Below are 19,299 nucleotides of genomic sequence, written 5' to 3'. Positions count from 1 at the left end.
AAGCATTTTTAAAAATATTTAAAAGCAACGTAGAAATCTCTATAAGGACTGGAGAGAAAGTCAAAGCATAGCTGCAATCTATGCACTATGAGAAGTGAAGTTTGCATTCCAAACATTACTTGTTTTGAACTAGCTTTCAAAAAGTACTACATACCTTTAAAACAATTCTGTTATTTATAAAGGCATATTAAGTGTGCTCTCCAAAACATTTCTTGCAATGTGTTCTGTTAGGGTGGAAAGGTAGTTAGCTTTTCTCATACTCGTTAGATATTCAAAATAGTTTACCTTTTTCTTCTGCATGTGTTTTAAAATTTCTAATGTCTGTTTAATTTCAGGAATCTGACTTTTTAGCCTGTGAATTAACAACAGTCATAATTTATTATTTGACAGAGACACAAAGTTTCCTAAACAAGTGATCAGCTTTACTATACAATCCAACCTCCATTTTAACACTTCAATCTCTGAACAGCTTTCCAGGCCTATAAATGCAGATTTTAAAGATTATGGCAGGTAAAGACATCTCATCTACTGCTTCACCTGCCTCTCAGCATACTGAGGCTCACCAGCATTCTGAAGTGAGCAACACACGGGAATTTCAAAGTGTAACAAACACAGAGCATCACAGACCTATTTGCTGAACTGCTGTGTTTCTGCATATTTCTGACCTCCACAGAGGAGAGGGAAACCTCAGCAGAAACACAGACAAAACTCACTGCAGGTAAAACAAAACAAGTGTGTTTCTGCTGAGGTCTACAAGCCACAAGGTTTAGGGCCACAAGACTTGGCACTGTTAAACTGAAAGCTCCCTCCAGAGCTGAGGGGTCTGCCGCCTCCTCAGGGATCTCCCCAGCCCTCCTGTCCTCCCACACTGGCCAGGCTCCAACTGCAGCGAGCACCAAATCAGGCTGCCGGCTGTGAATTACCAGGGGAACACCACCAGGGAAGAAACTTAACTCAAATGAAGTTTGCCTCAATGCTTTGATTCTGGGTTTAAAAATTTGCTTCTTACCTAGCTTCAGATCAAGATTGAAGCTACTGCAGAGGTAAGAGGTTACTGACCCAGAAGAGGCTTGATGCAGTAGATGCTGACAAAATGTATTCTTATCTGAATTAGGCTGAAGAAATTACAACAGTAAAGCAAGCCTTTTTAGCCTTAGAGGCTAAGGCCCAATTCAACAATACTTTTTGTTTGGTTGGTTGGTTTTGCATATAGTTCTCATGAATAAGAAAAAGGAAGCTGTTATTTTTCCCAAGGTACTGCCAACATTAGTTCTAAAAGCTATTTTTTACTTATTGGGGTACTTAAATAAACTAGGCTATATCAAAAAAATAGAACCGCACTAAACATTTCCCAGTTCTGCAAAAATTATGACTTACCTCCTTTTCTTTTGAGCAAGATTAAGTTCCAAAAATTTATACTTCTGATACTGCTCATCCAACTTCTTAAGAACTATGTCTGCCGTCTCGTTTCCAGGCTGCTTCATAAAAGAATCTACATCTTCCTTTAAGGGGAGAGAAAAACCCTCAGCGTCAGAAGGGCTTTGCAGAAATCCCAGATAGAGCTCTGCTGTCATCTTACTCGCAGCTAAGTCTAGATTTTTTTCTAGGTAAACAAACTTCTTTTCTCCTGGAGTAAAGTACAAAACCATTTTGATTTCTTTCGCCCCTCTACACAGCCCCCACCCTTCTCCTGCCGAGAGCCTCCTGCCGGGGTTTGCAGCGGGGGGCTCGGTGCTGCCGGCGTTACCCGAGGAGAAGCCCCCAGCTCCCCCCAGCTCCCCCCAGCTCCCCCCCAGCTCCCGGCTGAGTTCGCCTGCCCACAGCGCGGGGACAGCCCCTGCCCGGCGCTGTGCAGTTTAACACTGACGAAGCAAAAGCACCAAAAGCGCCGCGGCCCGACCAAGCGGGCAGGGCGCAAAGAGGCCGAGGGCAGCGAAGCGCCCCCCGCAGCCGGGCAGCGCCTCAGGGCCCAGCCCTGCCCCAGCAGCCGGGCCCCCCGGCCAGCCCGGCCCCGGCGCGGGGCTCCCCCCGAAGCGCCACACCAACCCCGCCCGCCCGCCCGTCGCCCCCTCGGTCGGCGACTCGGCCCCTGTCGCGACAGCCCCGCGGCCTCACCACGAAGACGGCCTCGGGGATGCCGAGGGGCCCGCGCCGCGCGCCCCCCGCCGCCGCCTCGCCGCCGGCCGCCGCCATCTTGGAACCGCCGCTGCGCGCGCGCCGCCGCGGGAGGGGACGGGAGGGGAGGGGGAGCGACGTCATCACGGCCGCGCCGGGGGGAGGGGAGGGGGCGGGGCGGGCGCGGGGACACGCGGCGCTCATTGGCGGGACCGCGGCGGGGGGCGGGGCCACGCGCGCCATTCATAAATCGGGGCCGCCCGGGGGCGCGGAGCTGCGGGCGTCAGACACAACCGCGAGGATGCAGAAGCGCAGCGAGGCCCCCTGCGGGGTTACGCGCTGGAGTTTCTGCCGCCCCCTGCCAGGTACCATTGCTGCGGCAGGTGAAAGGGGCAGGCAGCGCTGGGAAGGAGACTGCAGCTTCCACAACCCCAGCTCGGCCCCGTGCCCAGGAACGCAGCCCGCTGGCCCCGTCCCCTAACAGCTGAGTGCTGGGGCCGAGCCCTTCGGCAGCAAGGGGAAGCCCTGGGCTGGCAGTGACACAGCAAGGAGGAGCTGCTGCACAGAGCACATCGCTACAGCTACAGAAATCACAAACGCAGCTATCTCCAGCCCTGGGCTTCAAGGCCTCTGGTTTAGAAGCAGAAACCTCTGCAGAAGACGTGCAAATGAGCCCTGTCTCTTCCAGGCCCCCAGTGCTCGCTGAAATGCTGACTGGCTAGGCAGTAAGGCTAACTTTGGGCAAACTCAAACAAAACTAAAACACCTCTCAGAAAAAAACACAAAACAAAACAAACAAACAAAACCAGCACATCCACCCACAACTCTCCATACAGAAAGGCTTAAAAATCAACAGAAGGCTCACAGGCAACTGCACACAAGCAGCACTGCACCATTAAGAGTTGTCAGGCTCTTTTTTATCTTGAGACTGTTCACAGCGCTCATGCATGATTTGAGGGTAACACGCAAATCTAAGGAAACAACACTTACTGCTCTCTGCAGTAGTGAACAAGGGTACGCAATCATGAGACTACCAAATACTTAACTCTGCACTGACCAAAGCCGATTTGACACATGGATGTGGATGACAGGTTCTCTCCTGGGTTCACCATTTGATACAAGCAGCCCCGTGTCTTCCCCTGCACTCCCCCCTCCCCCCAAATCACGTCCCATTACCCTGCACGAACTCGGTCACAGCTTGTCAAAGGAAAACTGGTGTGAATTTGCAAACTGCTGTAGTTAAGATTTGAGTGAGACACATCACATTAAAGCTAAGTGCAGAAAGTTAACAGGATAATTGTCTGCCATTGGTTCTACAGAAAGCCTAAAATCCGAGCCCACAAACACTTCAAAGAACAGTCTCATACATACAGGCTTTGCATGTGCCAAAGTTTATTTTTCAAAACATTTCAAATGATTGGATATGAGCAACAATCTTAAAAAAACAATGGTTTGTGTATTAACAAAGTGTGAAGTTCCACGATTAAAATACCAACACAGCCAGACAGCTGGTCTTGTGCTTAGGCTTCTTTTTACAAAATGAATATTAATCAATAGAACATAAACCCTCATTTTTTTCCCTTCCAGTTTGTGGATAGTATTTTTCCCACACATTGCGTATTCTGATAAAATGAAGGAACTGATGGACAGGAACAGCCAATACAAGAATACATCTGAAAAAAAGAAAAAGCCTGAAAAGCCTAAATTAAAGTAGCTTTTTAAAATAAATATCCAATAAAGGCACAAACCTGTTATGGGGAAAAACATAACATAGAAAACAACACCTATTAAATAAATAATGTAAGGGGTAAGGGTGGGGAATCTATTCCAGCACCTACTTTGTCATTGCTCCAAGATGAAATTCCAGCCAAACATTTGGTACAGGATTAAATTCAATCACAAAGATACAAGTTGGAGATATACTGAAAGATTTGATGTTATACTTCTTGTAACTGCACAAGTTACTACAATCTCTTTAAACAAACCATCTGCATAAAGTAGTGATGCAGTAAATACCAATGACAAATCAAATACATCTTCAGAGTAATACCAAGTTTTTCTATATTCCTAGCTACCAGTAAATGTATAAATGATAACATGTACAGCTTCCATTGCTCAAAAATATAATCTTTAAAATGGAAATAAATGACTGATACAGTGCCTTTAGATGTTGTCCTTACAATACAAACTACCCAAAACAGAAGTTTTCCTTTTTATATACAAATTAAGCACCGATCCACAGTGCTTACTATTCTAATTGTATCCCCACCCTCCCTGCCACAGAAAAAAAAAGCACAGATGTAGATACACCCTGTATTCAATCTTGTAGTCTGAAGTTTTTTTTTTTATTTTTATTTTTTTAATTAAAAAAGTTCATTTGTCATTTTTACCTACAAGTATTCCACCACTATGTGCACAGAACTGAGATTTCTCTAGTACGTAATTTGTCCAAAATTAAAAAAGTTGAATTCAGTAACTTCTTGGAGGCAAAGTCAAACTATATCTAAAGAACATTATAAAACCCCAGTTATTTAAAAAGAGGTACACTTTTCAAGCCCAGTAGGCCTAACACAATCACCCTTTCCAAACACCCCCCAAAGTTATCTATCTTACTGTACACCCCACAAAGACAGCCTTCCTGCAGCAGCACCAAGTCCCAACAGGCAGGCTTGCATGACCCACTAAAGCACAATAATGCAAAGCACACAGCATACTTCAAAAGTCTTCCTCCTTGTTCAGACAAACACGGAGTGACAGCTGAGTTAACTGCTTTCTGAAGCATTCAGAACAGGATTCTGATCAAAGGAGTTGGAAGAAAACAAAAAGGAAAGTCACATTTATATACATCTCTCTTCAGAGTTCTCGCATCACAACCACTAGTCGCACTCTTGCAGGCCATTACAGTTACCCTCAAGAGCAACTTTTGTCTTCAAAGTGTTTTTGGAGAACAAGTTCTGAGCCAAAAAAGCCTTGACAGCACCCTAAGTCTTTGTTTTTACTTCTAATGTACAAACTATGTTGTTACTTACAACACAGTGAAAAGAAGAGGTTGATAAGAAAGCAGCACAGTGCACTTTTGTGCAGAGAAGTGTGTAAAGCAACCTATTCTTCCTAAGAATAAATCCAAAGTAACTGTTTTATTGTACCAATAATTCTGAACAAGACTGAAAAGGTAGCTTAGCAGAGTCTCTAGGATGTACTTTATGGCTGTTTCCCCTTTTCCAATACTAAACAAACTGCTAGCAGACAGCTTTGCTACAAGAAAGCACACTGAGAACCATTAAAAAAATCCAGAGCAAACCAGAAGTTAAGGTAGTGCAAACTATAGCCAGTAATAAATCAATTTCTGAGTGAAGTCCTTTCCAGAGATTCAGAGTGCTCTACAATAAAATTTCTGACAAATATATAAATAAATACCTGGCAAACTGTGTATATTTTATTAAAGTAACTGAACGTTACTTATACAACTCAATATGAGAGATCTAACAGGCTGCAGTGCTAGAAACTGCCTGGCTGTAGCACTCTGCCATTAATGCCCAGATATTTATTACTAGAACTACTGGTTTAATTGGAATTCATGACTTTCCAGTGCTGAATACATCAATGGAATTAACAATTTCTTAAATAAATGGCCTCCTCAACACAATGACCCATTCTAAATGGCATCTGTTCCCTCAGCATGTAGAGGGTAACTACAGGCACTGAAGAACATGGGCTTAAAATTATACAATTGTTCAACCCAAGGAAGGCGGATTAAAGCTTGAAGCCCTTTTGTAATTCCAACTTGATCATTGTATCATGCTATACCAGTCCAAATTCTTTTAAATCAATACGCATCCAGAGTCTGTTGTGAACTCCTGCAATGTCACATTTCCCAGGAAGTTGGTGGCTACGAATTTCAAGTTTATTTTTATCATTTTTAATTTTTACACTGTTTCACTTGACAAAAATACTTCTGTAGCATTAAGAAACATTACTTTTGCACTCTATCTAAATGCTTTATCTGTCCAAAGAGAATGCTTGTTCCCACTACATAGAAAACGTTGCATTTCATACATTCTCTAAAAGACAGTTTGACAAGATGTTCAGGACTATCTGCATTTATAGTCAGAGGGAGATGTCTGCAGTAACATAGCCTACTATCTACAGATAAAAGATGTGCTACTCTGGAGGTTCACTTATGGTAAAAATAGAATATTATTCATTTTTTGAAAACACAGCTTTAATATTTACTATTCACAGAATTTACCTTACAGGAGAGATTTTCACTGTATTCTGCCACAGAACTCTGGAAGAAAGGTTGCTCCTCATTCTGTTTAATCCTTATTATTAGCCACTTTTTTCATTTATACTATCACTTTTCACTGGACATTGAAAACTACAAGATTTGGTGTTCTCATAGCCCACCTAAACTTTGGGGAAAGACTACTAAAACTCAGGATATGCCAGAAGTGTGTACATCTGACCCATCAACAACAGCGTACTTCAGAAATTAGTTCATTTACAAGATTTTCCTCTTAGAAGCCCACGTTTCTTAATATAGCATTTTTATCTTGAAAATAATACAGAAGAAAAAGATTACTGCAGCATTAAAGAAAAAGGTATTTAAAAGTTTACATATATTTACACGTTTAAAAATACTTTTATATGATTTGCAAATAGGTTTTTGTTTCAAAAAAGCAGCACAAGCAATTCTCTAGAGTGGGACAGTTTCAGTGGAGTTGCCAGTTCTGAAGTGTCAGCATTATGGCAAGGTCTGCCTTTTTTTTTTTTTTTTTTTTTTTGGAGCTAACAGACTTCTTTTTAAAGTTGTTGTTTTGTTTTTAATAAATTGGATCTCTTACCTCATTAGCAGTTGGCAAACACGTCTTTTAATTGCTCCCCTTTGCTGCTATTGGGAGCACCTAGCTTCATTGTAACAAAACCTGGTCTTCCTTGAGCTACAGAAGATGCCATCTGCAGAGAAGACGCTCAATGGAAGTGCACCTACTGTCACCTGTTGGAGGCTACACGTGCTATTCTGTAACACGCTTGGTTCCCCTACCCCACAACAGCCCACACCAGAGCCTGGCCCTTTCAACTAGCAATGTAACACTGACAACCCAATGGAGCAATTTATTAATTTACTCTCTTTATATATATTTAATATGTATATATCTTGTTGATTCACAGCATTTAAAACTCACATTATAAAGTTTTCAAATTACTTTAAACTATTCTAATTGGAAAGAGCTGTCTGATTTTGCACAACATTGGCCTTATAACGCAAGCATTACTCTATCAGAGTATTTATTAGAGCATATCAAAGTTTTATTGCTCAACCTCATTTGAGTTGTGTCTTGGTTACAACAGCCACAGAATTCATGGAGAAAATAAATAGATTTGACATTCTCAGTTAGCTTCCTAATGCAATCCACTGATGAACATGGTTGCAGAGCAATCGTGTAAACCTATTCTCAGCTCTGAAGATAAGAATCCAGCTTGTGCCTTCTAAGTCAACCTCATTGAATACAGTTTTCTGCTGAGCAATCTAGAAATCAGTGAACAAACAATTTCACACAGCAGTGACTGTTATAAACAAGAATCTCTAAAGCACTGCAATTCAAAATAATATTACATTATACAGGGGAGAAATGGTTGCCCTGTTCAGGAATACATCATGAAAAGAATGAAATTCAGTCTTTATTTTTTACCAGGATTTGGTTGTTCTCACATCTTGCGGCTTTGGCAGCTCTACATGAACTGTATCTGTGAAACAGGGATTACATGTTAATGCCACTTCCTTAGCACAATGTTTCATTATGAATCTATTTGTATGCTTTGTTACTTGCAAGCTGGGTTTTGGCACCTCAAAAAGTCCCAAAGAACATTAAAACCAACATATTTGGATGACAATTTCTTCAGCTTCAGTGATCCCTTCTCCATTCCTTTTTTTTTCCCCACCACCACCCATCCTTCAGAAAGCTTTCATCGTTGTTCTAACCATTATGACTAAAGGAAGTATCTAGCTAATACCATAGGAATTCTACGTGCCTTCATCATTCTCATTTTCTTAATTCTGACACAGTGAAAAGCTAGTCACTAAATTTCAGATTTTCAGTTTCTTCCTTACTTCCTGCACTTGCATGCCCTTACTATCTGAATTTGCTTCCTCACCAGGAAAAGCTGTTGCCCCTGACTGAGAACCTCCCACTTTCAGATGCAGAAATATATTAGTAGCCCTTCACGAGGTATTTAGTTGCTTTTGCTAAGATTAAAGTTTCAGTGTGATCTTTCATTAAAAAGAACAGTTCACCTGAGTTCCAGAGACAGGTGCAAAAGGGTTCGTTGGCCTTAGACCAGGCTGCGTATATATCATTGACTGGGGTGCCATCAAAGGAGCAGCTCCAATCTGAGGAGGTACCTGAGAGAAAACAAAAACATACAACAAACAATCCACAAAACAGGTCTATAAAACTCAAATTCTAGAAGCTCTCTTATTGCGTTGTAAGTATAACAGAAAATAAGCAGCTAAATGCAAACATACATAGCACAGATTTTTTTTTTTTAAATCTTTCTGTATGAAGTTTAAACTAATTTCTTCCAACACACAGTGAAAAATCCACCTGATCTCACACGCTGTTGATGTTACAAAACAGAACACAAGTTGCAGGACAATTCAAACAATAATGCCTCCCATGAGCAGGCAGGAGTAGACAACTAGGTTTTCAAGAAGGTCAGACTGTCACAATTCTTACCATTCCATATACAGGCACTTGAGGTGTGGTCACTGGGTAGGTGATAGGAGCAGGTACCTTCGATCAAGAAAATCATTATATATTTTAGATAAGCTTGTGCATACTAGTAATATACACAAAACATTTTTCAAATAGTTAATATAACCAACATTTACAAGAAATGGACTTACATATCCAGGATAATGTACTCCATTCTGGCACAGCAAAAGGAGTAAGGACAGAAAATTACTTAAGGAGATATTCAAACTGGAAATTCTAACCGAGGGATGGATTCAAGTCTCATAACGTGACTGACTAACTATGCTCACCTCACTAAAATCATTAGAGAGGAGGAGGGAGGGAAGTGCAAGGAGAGTAACGTGAGTGATAGTGACTGTTAAATTGGATAGGCTCTCAGCTTAGGACGCTATCACTTAAAAGACTTACAGCAAAAATAGAACTTTTACTAAATTTAGCCAGATCTGAGTCTATTGCAGCCAGACACTACTCACATACTAATTTCAGATGTCTGCAACATATCACAATATGGAAAAAAAAAAAAAAAAAAAAAAAAAGAGTAGTGAACATCTTAAGCTGATAATATATATTTTTAATCAGGTTATGTTCGTAGACAGTGTTACATGCATTTCATAGTGCCATGTTATTAACTAGCACTGATCATATCAGAAATGAAGTGCTAGTTAAAGGACTTCACTATGAAAGGTTATACAGACCGTACATGAACTTGAGGGTCATTACTCTGAATGCCGCAGACCAAACTAGCATACTTGGACCTTTCCAATGTCTGGGCACTGATTTTTAAAGGCGTTGATAGCTGAGCTAGTTCTTTGCATCCTACATTGCTGGAATTCCAAGCAAATGTGTGAACAAGTACCTGGCACAGAGCATTCAAATGCCTAAGACCAAACAGCATTAGGCATGAAAATAAGAACTAAAAATTACACAACCCAAACCCAGTGTTCCATATTTACTAAGGTGTCATTTATCTTTTAGAAATGAAAATGTATCAGCACTCTAACCTAATGTTCTGGAGCATCAATAGAGAACAAAAAGTCTTTGGTCTCAGAAGTCTCACATGTAAGCACTATACAACTGACATTCTTTCACTTGAACTGTCGGGTTTCATTCGAGTTCAATAATGGATTTCAGTCTATTCAACTGTGAGTTTTGAGTGAGCAGACTCTCATAAGCTGAGGAAAAAAGGCACTACAGACAAATCTATTCTCATGGGGAAAAACAAATCAGCAGTCTAAAACTCATAGTAAATGTGTCAGTTACATGTAACACACGGCTGTAGTACATATAGTCACATATAACAGTTACATATAACATATAGCAGTTGTTCATATAGTTACATATAACAGTCATATATACAACTGTCGTATGTTATATGTAACTGAGATGAACAATCTACTTCCCTCCAACACAGCTATAATATTTCAGAAGTACTCATACAAATACAAACTACATTTGTGTGGAAGACACCAGGAAAGTGTCTTAAAAGCATAGGAAAATTCATCTGCCTAAAAACAGCCCTCCAAGAAGTTAAAGTCCTTCACTGAAATTACTCTATAAGCTTCCACTCAGTGTTTTGTATTGCATTAGGAATGAGACAAAGTTGCTGTTAAGCATATTTAGAAATCCAAAGTGCTGCTTGAACTAATAACAGAGGTGCCTTGCCAGGATGCAATACTGTTTCATATAACATAACTGAAACAGTATTGCAAAAAACAGAATGAGCATTGTTTTTTCTCCCCTTATAATAGGTTCTTAGCAATCTTGCATGCACATGGGAAATGTCTAAGACAAACACACCTCTTATTTTGTTTGTCTTGGGGTCATTCTGGTACAGCAAAAACTCAAGCAATTCTACAGGTCTCAAGTAAGGAGCTTCCCTCTCAAGTGTTCTTTTTTTTTTTTTTTTTTAATCTGTTGTTTTTGTTTTTTTTTTAAAAAACAGACAATATTGACAATGCAAGGAAATAAAAATCTCTGCCTTGCTCAGTTTGAGAAGTGATCCCACAAACATTCCCCCCACGCAAGTCTTGTCCTAAACAGCCTTTGCTATTCTTTTTTAATTAAATCATACAGGGAAGAGACATTTGATAGAATAAAGTGCAATTTCAGCAGTACAGAAATTACCATATGTGGCATAGTGGGTAGGGGAGTAGGGTTCCACGTGGTTGATGTGCTTGTTTTTGCTTGCCAGTTTGTTCCACCAGTAAGTTTTTTCTCAGTAGGCTGGGTCCACTGCATATCTGATCTAAAAGGAAACTGTGGTATTAATTTTCACGCAAAGACAAAAGATACAGTAACAACAACATAATGAACACATGCCTTAAAGCAGGTGGGCATCTGAAAGCTATGGGCAGTAGAACCACTCAGGGTTTCAGTAACTACTTGTAATGTTAAACAGAATCCCCAGACTTTATACTATACTCATTGCAGCAGAGATATGCTATCTAATGATAGAGATTACTATCATTACTGGAATGTACAGCGCAATGCTCACTAGAATTTTATATAATTGCAAGATCTTCTATGGTGCCTCAAAGACTTAAATATAGAGCAATTACAAGACTAAATTTTTTATATAAAGTCTGACTGTTACGGTGACTGACCACAGACTCACTGTTTCAATGCTGGTCTTGGTAGCAGATTACTTTGCAGAGTGGAGACTGTTGCCATGTCAGTGCTGGTAAACTGCGCTACTGACTAGCAGCAGTCATGTCAGAATGTTATAAATATAAATATGCACTTACTTTTTGGATGGAGTTCCTCCAAAGCCAAGATCTGTGAGGGTGGGAAAAACAGATATATAAACCCCATGTTTTTTTTTTGTTTGTTTGTTTGTTTTATAGTAGAGGGGAGCTTTTGGTTGGTTGGTTTCAGTAACAAGTGGGAAAATAAATCTCAAAACTTACTTCCCACTAGATTAGCAAGAGAAGAATCGAGGTCATTTGCCAAAATTTTTCCACTTTGCTGGTTGGTTGAAGGGGCTCTTTGACTTTGTAGTGGTACTGTGGGTTGCAATACATCATCTAGAATGTTAAAAGCTAAACAAAGAACATAAAACCAACTCTTAAGAGAAGTTGCATCAAATTTAATAAAAAGACATCCACAGACTAGAGAGGTAAACACTAAGCAGCTTGAGTATTCGTACATGGAGGTTCAACATGCTGGAACTGTCTAAGACTTAGGCAGAAGCAGAGCTTAACCACTTATTTTTTATAGAATACTGATCTGCCACTCTGCTAGAGTCTTCGGTTTTAATTCCGCAGTAACTGCTGTTACTTTTAAATTAAGCAGGAACTCCCCTAAAATTCCAGAGCAAAAGTTGTTAAAGATAATTTCAAAGTGTTCTAGTAGCTACTAGCAGTAATTTCACAGTACTGCAGGCATCTTGAATGTACACAAGTGTTCCTTTGCTATATGTTTATAAGGACTTTGGGACAAAGTAGAGCCAACCAAGAGAAAGATCATAACTCAAGTTACTCTTAAAGCAAAGCATGCACACAAGTAGTTTTGCATTTCTGTAAGTACAATGCCTCTCAGTGAAGTTATAAGGAACTCGTTATCATGTATTAATAGAAAACACTGAAGTCATAAGCACTGAAAACAGATTACGGTAAGCTTACCCGTTAAGAGATATCCAGTGGGTCGCATTCAAAGATTATCCCCCCAAAAGAGAGAGGAAACAGTTAGTACACAGCAGGAGATAAGTCAGAGCTAATTTTAAATAACTACAATTCAACTGATTGCCTGTTATCTCATCAGCCCTACAGTCAGCTTACAACTGGATTAAGCTATTAAGTTCTGCGTTGCAAGAGCAATTATACAAAACTGTTAAACAACTGTTGCCTGTAGGGTATGAATTAGTCATAAACTAGTTTTTACCACTTGTAGTCCTATACTCTGGTGCTGTAGATTTTCCTCCAAAAACAGCATCAAAGTCCACATTAATTGTTGAAGGGGTTGTACTTGGAGGAGCTGAATGAAGAGGAAAACCTGAAAAAGAAATTTAGGGTAAATCAAATACACCCAAGAAATAATAGCACTCGCTACAGTAAAAACAAAGTTTTTTAAAAAAATCAAGTTACCATCAACAGGCAGAGGATGATACACAGAAGCATATGCAGATTTATGACCACTGAAGTCATCTTTGTGAAAGAGAGAAGAAAATAAAGTCAGCTTCAGAGAGAAAAAGGAAGAAAGGACCCCCAAATTAGGTCTGCAGTTAAAATTTAACAATATTTAGGAATAAAAAGATTTTTAACCAGAAAATTTGATGTTAAAATCTCCTATGTTCCCCACTACAAAAGAAAAAGGAAGTTGCACTTTGAAAGAAATCAGCAGAAATTCCAGAAAATATGCAAGTTTGAATTTAGGTTGGGCAAGTTGAACAAGATAATGAGTTTTTTCGACTCTAGAAATAAAACTTTAAGAAGCCACATGTTGTTTACTACACCTGGAATTAGTGCATCATTTTCACTTGTTAACAAAAATTAAAGATTGGTCCAAACCACAAGAACGCTGCACAACCCAGTTTATTAGTATTATTATCTTCAGTTGCAAACAAATAGTATGGTTGGTTTTTTTTGTTCGTTTTTTACCACTAAACAGTTCCACTGTGTGTTTGGAGGAAAAGGTAGAATTGATGAAAGGGGCGGTAGATTTTACAGCTTCTTCAACTGGCTTCATGTCAAAGATGTCCAGATGAGGTGGAGAACCAACACAACCATTTGAAGACGAGAAAGGACCTTTCAGATGCAGAAGTAAAGGAAAGAATACAGAGTACAGAGAAGACAGACTGAAATGACTGCACGTGAGAATCTCTAGATAAAAAAACAAACCGTAAATTTCCCACAAACTAATCAGACCACTTAAGATAAGAACTCTGTTTCAGATAAAAGCATTAACAGCTCTCTTAACTTAGAGAAAGTAATTTCATTAGTGCCACTGTGTGGAAGGGGGAGAAGGACAATACAGCTATCTACCAAAAAAAAAACAAAAAAAAACAGTCATTCCACCTTTGGCTTTGGGAACATACCACTTAAGGTATCAATTCCACCTATTGAAATACCAAGATTTCCATTGCCTTATTTCAGTGTTCAAGACATCTGACATGTCTCCTGATAATTCTTTGGAAGAAGTGAGGGTATAAAGAAAGCTGTGCCCATAAAACTGGGAATTACAGCTTTGTTAAAAGGACCCTGAAGTCACCAACATCTTTTTAATGAGAGTGTATTAAGTAACAGCTTAATAGAAAGAAAATAGTAGATCAGCCCCTTTTCAAGTAAACCTACTTAATTTACATTCCAAAGTTTTTGAACTTTAATTTAGTTACACTTCTTCCACCCATCCCCTTTACTGAATAGCTCCTTCATTCCATATACTGCACACTATTGCTATTGCTAAGCATTAGAAAGCAACTTTTCTCTTGACAGCTCTGTCAGACTGTCAAATGTCTTTATATTCTCCCAAGATTAGAAATGTTTGGGCACAAAATAATCAAGGTTTAAGAGGTAGATTCAATTAACTATGAACTTGTATTTCATTTCTGCATTGGAAGAATTCACCCATCATTTAGCCAATTCATCCTCCTCAGCTTACCTCCCCATGCACTGCTTGCTGAAGTTGATATAGCTGGAGTACTCTGTACAGTTGGAACAAAGGCAGGCTGAAGATCAAAAAGATCACTAGAGAGGTTGGGCATGCTGAAAATGAACACAGACAGAGAAAAATGAAGATCTATAATATGCATCGTATCCTTGTGTCATACACAAATTCACACCAATCACATCTTTTTTTCCCCCCCAATTACTTTTGTTTTGTTATCGCTTGATAAGAAATGCTACAAGAATCCAGTGAATCCACCAGGAAAGCAAGAAGTTGTTCTTCAGAATTACTTCAGAAATAACTAGGATCAACACTTTGCTGATTGCAAACTGTCAAGACAATGCAGTAAGTTACCTCTCACCTATTTGTTGTGGGTGCTGGTACTGCAAAGAGGTCAACAGCTACAGTGGTATTCACACTTTTTCCTGATAAGGTGCTTGGGGATGCTGATGTGGAAGTGGAATTTGATACTACAGAAATCTCTCTTAATCGCTGCTCCTGAAAGATGAGGTATACAGTTTAGTGTTATTTATTAACCCTTCAGACCTTTTCCAAAAGGCTATTTTAAGCACAGTCTTAAAAAAAAATATTCTTTAAAGTCCTGAAAATTGAAAGCCAATCCGAGTTAAAGATAAGAGTACTTGTTTTAACATAGCCTTAATAGGCTACAGAAAGAGAGTCTGGAAAGCCTCAAGTCCCACCTTGGTACCTATAATTGTCTAGAAGCAGAACACACAAATTACACATTTTAGGCTACCCTCATAGTCAGAAAGACAGGTCAATGGACCTCTGTTCTAAAAGACCCCTTATAATCTGACCCAGATGCTCAAAAGTTAAAGTGACAGTGTGCATCCTAATATCACCTATGTGATATTGCTTTTAAACTAGATTTTTCATTTACTAGTTTATACTGTTAGTTTCAGGTCACATCCCTTGTTGCTTTTAGATGTGCTCACTGCATTTACATAGCACGTGTCAAAGCAGAGGTGTCTTTTATATACCACTTACATCAGGCAAGTAGAAGATGAGTTAGCTTGCAAGTTTGCCCCCAACCCAACTGAAGTTCCCCGATTTAATTTGACAATTACAGCAGTTACAACACCTGTTACAGGAGAAGCAGGAAAGATAGGATACACCTGATAGAGCCCCACAAAAAGAAAAAAAAGAAACAACAGCACCACAGCACTTGCGGACATTTTATAGTAAAGCAGTTCAGCAGCCAGCAGCAATCTTATAGCTTCCATCACATGGAGTTGGAAAGTATGCCTCGCATACAGTGAGAAAAGTGGAGACACTTCGCTAGACTCCTGTAACTCCAGGGGTAAAGCTCAACTCAACTTCTACCAGAGCTTACTTTCACACTCCAAACATTGAAGGGTCTCACAGCATGGCCTTCTGATGGTAAGAGCAGAGATGCTTCATTGCTTAGTGGCTCTAACGATACTAAAGCAACACAAGGAGAATTGTCAACTGCCCCATTTGTGCGCGGCTTGGAACACAACAGAACTATGGACTCAGCTTTCAAGAGAGAATCATCATGCCTTATTAAAGATTGCATTATGCATCTTCTCAGTTAACAGTGATAAACAACTTAGAAGTACCTGAAGGACTGGGATTCAGATCTTTAGGAAAGGATTTTACTAAGTGGGCAGTTCAATAGGTATGGCTGAGCAAAATAAAGTGCATTAAGGAACCAAAAGAGAACACGCCAGTTCTCTTTCATGCATTATTGTTCAAAGTCCATTAATTATACCTAAACACTCATAAATACTTTAAGATGGTGCAAGTTAAATGATAGAATTTTAAGTAAAAGCAGCTAAATTTGGACAGCACTATAGCAAATATTCTCATTATGAGTAACAGTACTGAAGAATGACACTACAGCAATGTTCCATACATCATAGGGAAAAATAATTCCCTCCTACCAATAATCAGTCTTACAACAGCAATGTTGGATGTCCAGCTGTCAAGACAACCCAGAGCTGTTCTACACACGTGTCATGAATCCTTGAGATACACTCTTCCTTACAGGAGATTGTTCTTTAATTGATCTACTTTAGCTATCTACTATTCAGATCACAATCCTTAGAGGGGTCACCATATACTGGCAGCCATCACACCTGCATCCTACAGAAGCTTGGCCACTGAGATGAGTACCACGGGACATTTTAAGCCAATCCAATTTTTCACTCTTATCCAGTGAAAAACATCTTGGAATATATACTTAAAAAAAAAATATATATATATATATATACACACACACACAGTACCTTAAGTGCCTGCAGTCTAGCTTGTTCCTCCTCTAATGCCTGCTGCTTTTCTTTTTCATCCATCCTGCTAAATGACATTCCTGTGTTGGAAAGTGTGGAAACAGCACTGGATAGGGCACTAGCTCTAAAAAGAAAAAAAAAAAAAAAAAGTAATAACATTTCATTAAGAAAACCAGTCAGATATACATCACATAGTTTAAGTACCAAATTGTACGTTATTTCCTCCCACCCTGGTCTTCTCTTACCTTACTCTTGGGTACAGAAAAGCAGACACCCTAATACTGAGGGGGTTTGGTGAAGAATCAGGATCATTTAAGTTGGAAAAGACCTTCAAGATTGTCAAGTTCAAGCATCAACCTGACCTCCTGAGTCCCATCACTAAGCTATGCCCTTTGGTGCCACAGATGTGCCATGGATACACAGGATTTCACCCTCTTCAATTAGAAGTATTGTTCACATACATTGTTAACCTTTCTGTCAGGAAAGGTATCAACTCCTGTCAGCACAGAGCACCTAAACTAATTCAGTAGTTATGAGAAGGGACTGAAGAACTTTCATAAGCAGGTTAAGACAGATTCACACTCTCAGAAGTAAACAGCTGACAATGAAGACAAATACCAGCCTATCTTGGGTAAAAGAAAAAAAAAAAAAACCTTAAACCGCCAACACTGTACAAGTCTTTTAAGCCACAGGACTTGAAACAGGAGGAACAAAGAATAATATACAAGGTCGCAGCTCAATGGATTATTCCAGAACAGTAAATACCTGTCAGACACAGACAAATATATATCTAAATATCAAATGTGACAATGCAATCAGAATATTACTAGATGCATCATTTACACTTTAAGAAAACACATTTGGAAGTGAATTAAATTTGAGAGGACAATCTCAAGTGACTGAATCCGAAAACTTCTCAATAAGGTTACTGATTAATCATCTTATATATTAATAATACTTCTCAATAAGATTATTAAGACAAATCCTAAGTAGAGGCATTGTTGCCATTCATTTGGCACTCACCTGCTGGCAGCAGAGACTTCTTTTGTTTTCTTTCCCTCCAGAGAAGCCAAATGCTGCTCCAGTGCTTCAAGCAAGCTGCTGGGTGCCTAAAATTAGAGCATTCATAAACCACTGCTTCTAGACAGGACCTCATTGCTCAGTACACAGGTCATTTTCCTCATCAAATAAACAAAAACCCCACATCACTACCTGTGCCTTTGGGTATTGCTGCGACCCTGCATGCCTGAATTGTATCTAGCCAGTTGTGGTTCTTTAAAAGGAGGGGAGCCAGAGACACGAAGCAAGGATCCTTTCAGAGCAGGTCTGCTTCTGTGTGCACACGCTGGACTCTTGCTTTTAGCAACACTATCTGCTATGTTAAGATTAATCCAATATGTTAAGATTTATCCAACAGTGCTCATTCAGCAGTAATTCTATAAACTTGCAGAAATGAAGCTCTGTGCATCACTGATCCCTTCCCTCATCACAACAAAAAGCCAATCACTTCTATTGAATCATATATTCACAAAGGCTTGCATTAGAAACACTTAACACGATGTTAATTGGATTAAAAAAAAACAATTAAAAAAAAACAACAAGCAAGCTCAACCTTATCCCACCAATATAATCACAGACAATATCTATCCAACACACCATTATACAATAAACCAACCCCATTTATCCAAAGCCTTTGGCAGCCTAATTAGAAACTAACAACATTACGTTGGTTACATATTCCATGCCCCCAACAGCATTACCTATGAGAAGTTTTTAAGCAAAGTTTTTAAAGAAATGAAGATTCCTAAAACCAGACTTCCCTCCACTTAAACCCAGCAGCAAGCCAGGTATTAGAGTGCCACACTAAACACAAGGTGAAACTTCGGACATCTGAATGAGTTAAGTGAACACTGCTCATGAGCTATGAAGACTTGAGAAGAGTGGTGACATCTTTCAACAGCCAGGACAAATATGTAACTGATAGGCAGCAAAAGAAGAGCAAGCTTAAAATATAAAGATTGAACCCCAGCAGTAGTGCTTTCATTCCTACAGAAAGTAAGGAAAAAAAGTGCCAATCACAACGTTTCCTTTCCACTATATACTTAAATTTACTACAGAAACGTTTCTTACATGCTAAAGGAAACCTCTTCAAAGCTCACACAGAATTTGAGCTGATCTTAATTACAGTCTTAGCACGAAGTAAAATATCTCAGAAATCATGCTATGAAAAATCTGCCAGAAAGCAAAACACTTAGGCTGGCACTGCTGGAAGAGTTCAGTGCCTTGCTGTTCCAGCCACGTTGCTCTCATGGCTTTTTAACTACATAGCCCATGCTTCACAGACCGAGTGCCTTAAATCCTACAGCAGGTTCAGATGAAGGGAACAGACCTCCAAAGTTTTAAGCTAGTTGCCAACTCAGCTGGCAGGGTTTTCAGAGGCTTTAAGCCTCTCCTGCCACTTACGAACTTGCAGTGAGTAAAATAAATATGATGGCATTATCTGGAAGACAGAAAAACATTCCAACAAACAAGCTTGCTCACACTAGCCCTTCCATACC

The 19,299-nt window shown here is 39.6% G+C and overlaps 1 protein-coding gene across 7 annotated transcripts in view; it reads right to left on the bottom strand.

Annotated features, from left to right (window-relative positions):
* LOC116494255 (prefoldin subunit 3) overlaps nucleotides 1–19,299 on the bottom strand; it is a 37,458-nt gene that overhangs the window by 3,869 nt on the left and 14,290 nt on the right. For 2 of the 7 annotated variants that reach the window (XM_032196015.1, XM_032196016.1), the window contains exons 9-22: nucleotides 17,765–17,850; nucleotides 16,742–16,865; nucleotides 14,833–14,969; nucleotides 14,466–14,569; nucleotides 13,466–13,612; nucleotides 12,953–13,012; nucleotides 12,750–12,860; nucleotides 11,777–11,893; nucleotides 11,615–11,645; nucleotides 10,995–11,115; nucleotides 9,023–9,046; nucleotides 8,853–8,909; nucleotides 8,411–8,518; nucleotides 7,404–7,863 (exon numbers count right to left, since the gene is read on the bottom strand). In XM_032196015.1, coding sequence (XP_032051906.1) covers nucleotides 7,849–7,863; nucleotides 8,411–8,518; nucleotides 8,853–8,909; nucleotides 9,023–9,046; nucleotides 10,995–11,115; nucleotides 11,615–11,645; nucleotides 11,777–11,893; nucleotides 12,750–12,860; nucleotides 12,953–13,012; nucleotides 13,466–13,612; nucleotides 14,466–14,569; nucleotides 14,833–14,969; nucleotides 16,742–16,865; nucleotides 17,765–17,850 — 1,242 coding nt within the window. In that variant the 3' untranslated portion in view covers nucleotides 7,404–7,848. Of the gene's footprint in view, nucleotides 1–285; nucleotides 353–1,377; nucleotides 1,503–2,115; nucleotides 2,198–3,510; nucleotides 3,789–7,403; nucleotides 7,864–8,410; nucleotides 8,519–8,852; nucleotides 8,910–9,022; nucleotides 9,047–10,994; nucleotides 11,116–11,614; nucleotides 11,646–11,776; nucleotides 11,894–12,749; nucleotides 12,861–12,952; nucleotides 13,013–13,465; nucleotides 13,613–14,465; nucleotides 14,570–14,832; nucleotides 14,970–16,741; nucleotides 16,866–17,764; nucleotides 17,851–19,299 lie in introns of those variants that run through there. The other 5 variants (XM_032196019.1, XM_032196013.1, XM_032196014.1 and 2 more) reach the window with 5 other exon arrangements.

The sequence above is a fragment of the Aythya fuligula genome, chromosome 13 (genome assembly GCF_009819795.1).
Source record: "Aythya fuligula isolate bAytFul2 chromosome 13, bAytFul2.pri, whole genome shotgun sequence".
Classification (NCBI taxonomy): domain Eukaryota; kingdom Metazoa; phylum Chordata; class Aves; order Anseriformes; family Anatidae; genus Aythya; species Aythya fuligula.
The sequence above is the reverse complement of the archived record's forward strand: the minus strand, read 5'-3'. Positions and strand labels throughout refer to the sequence as shown.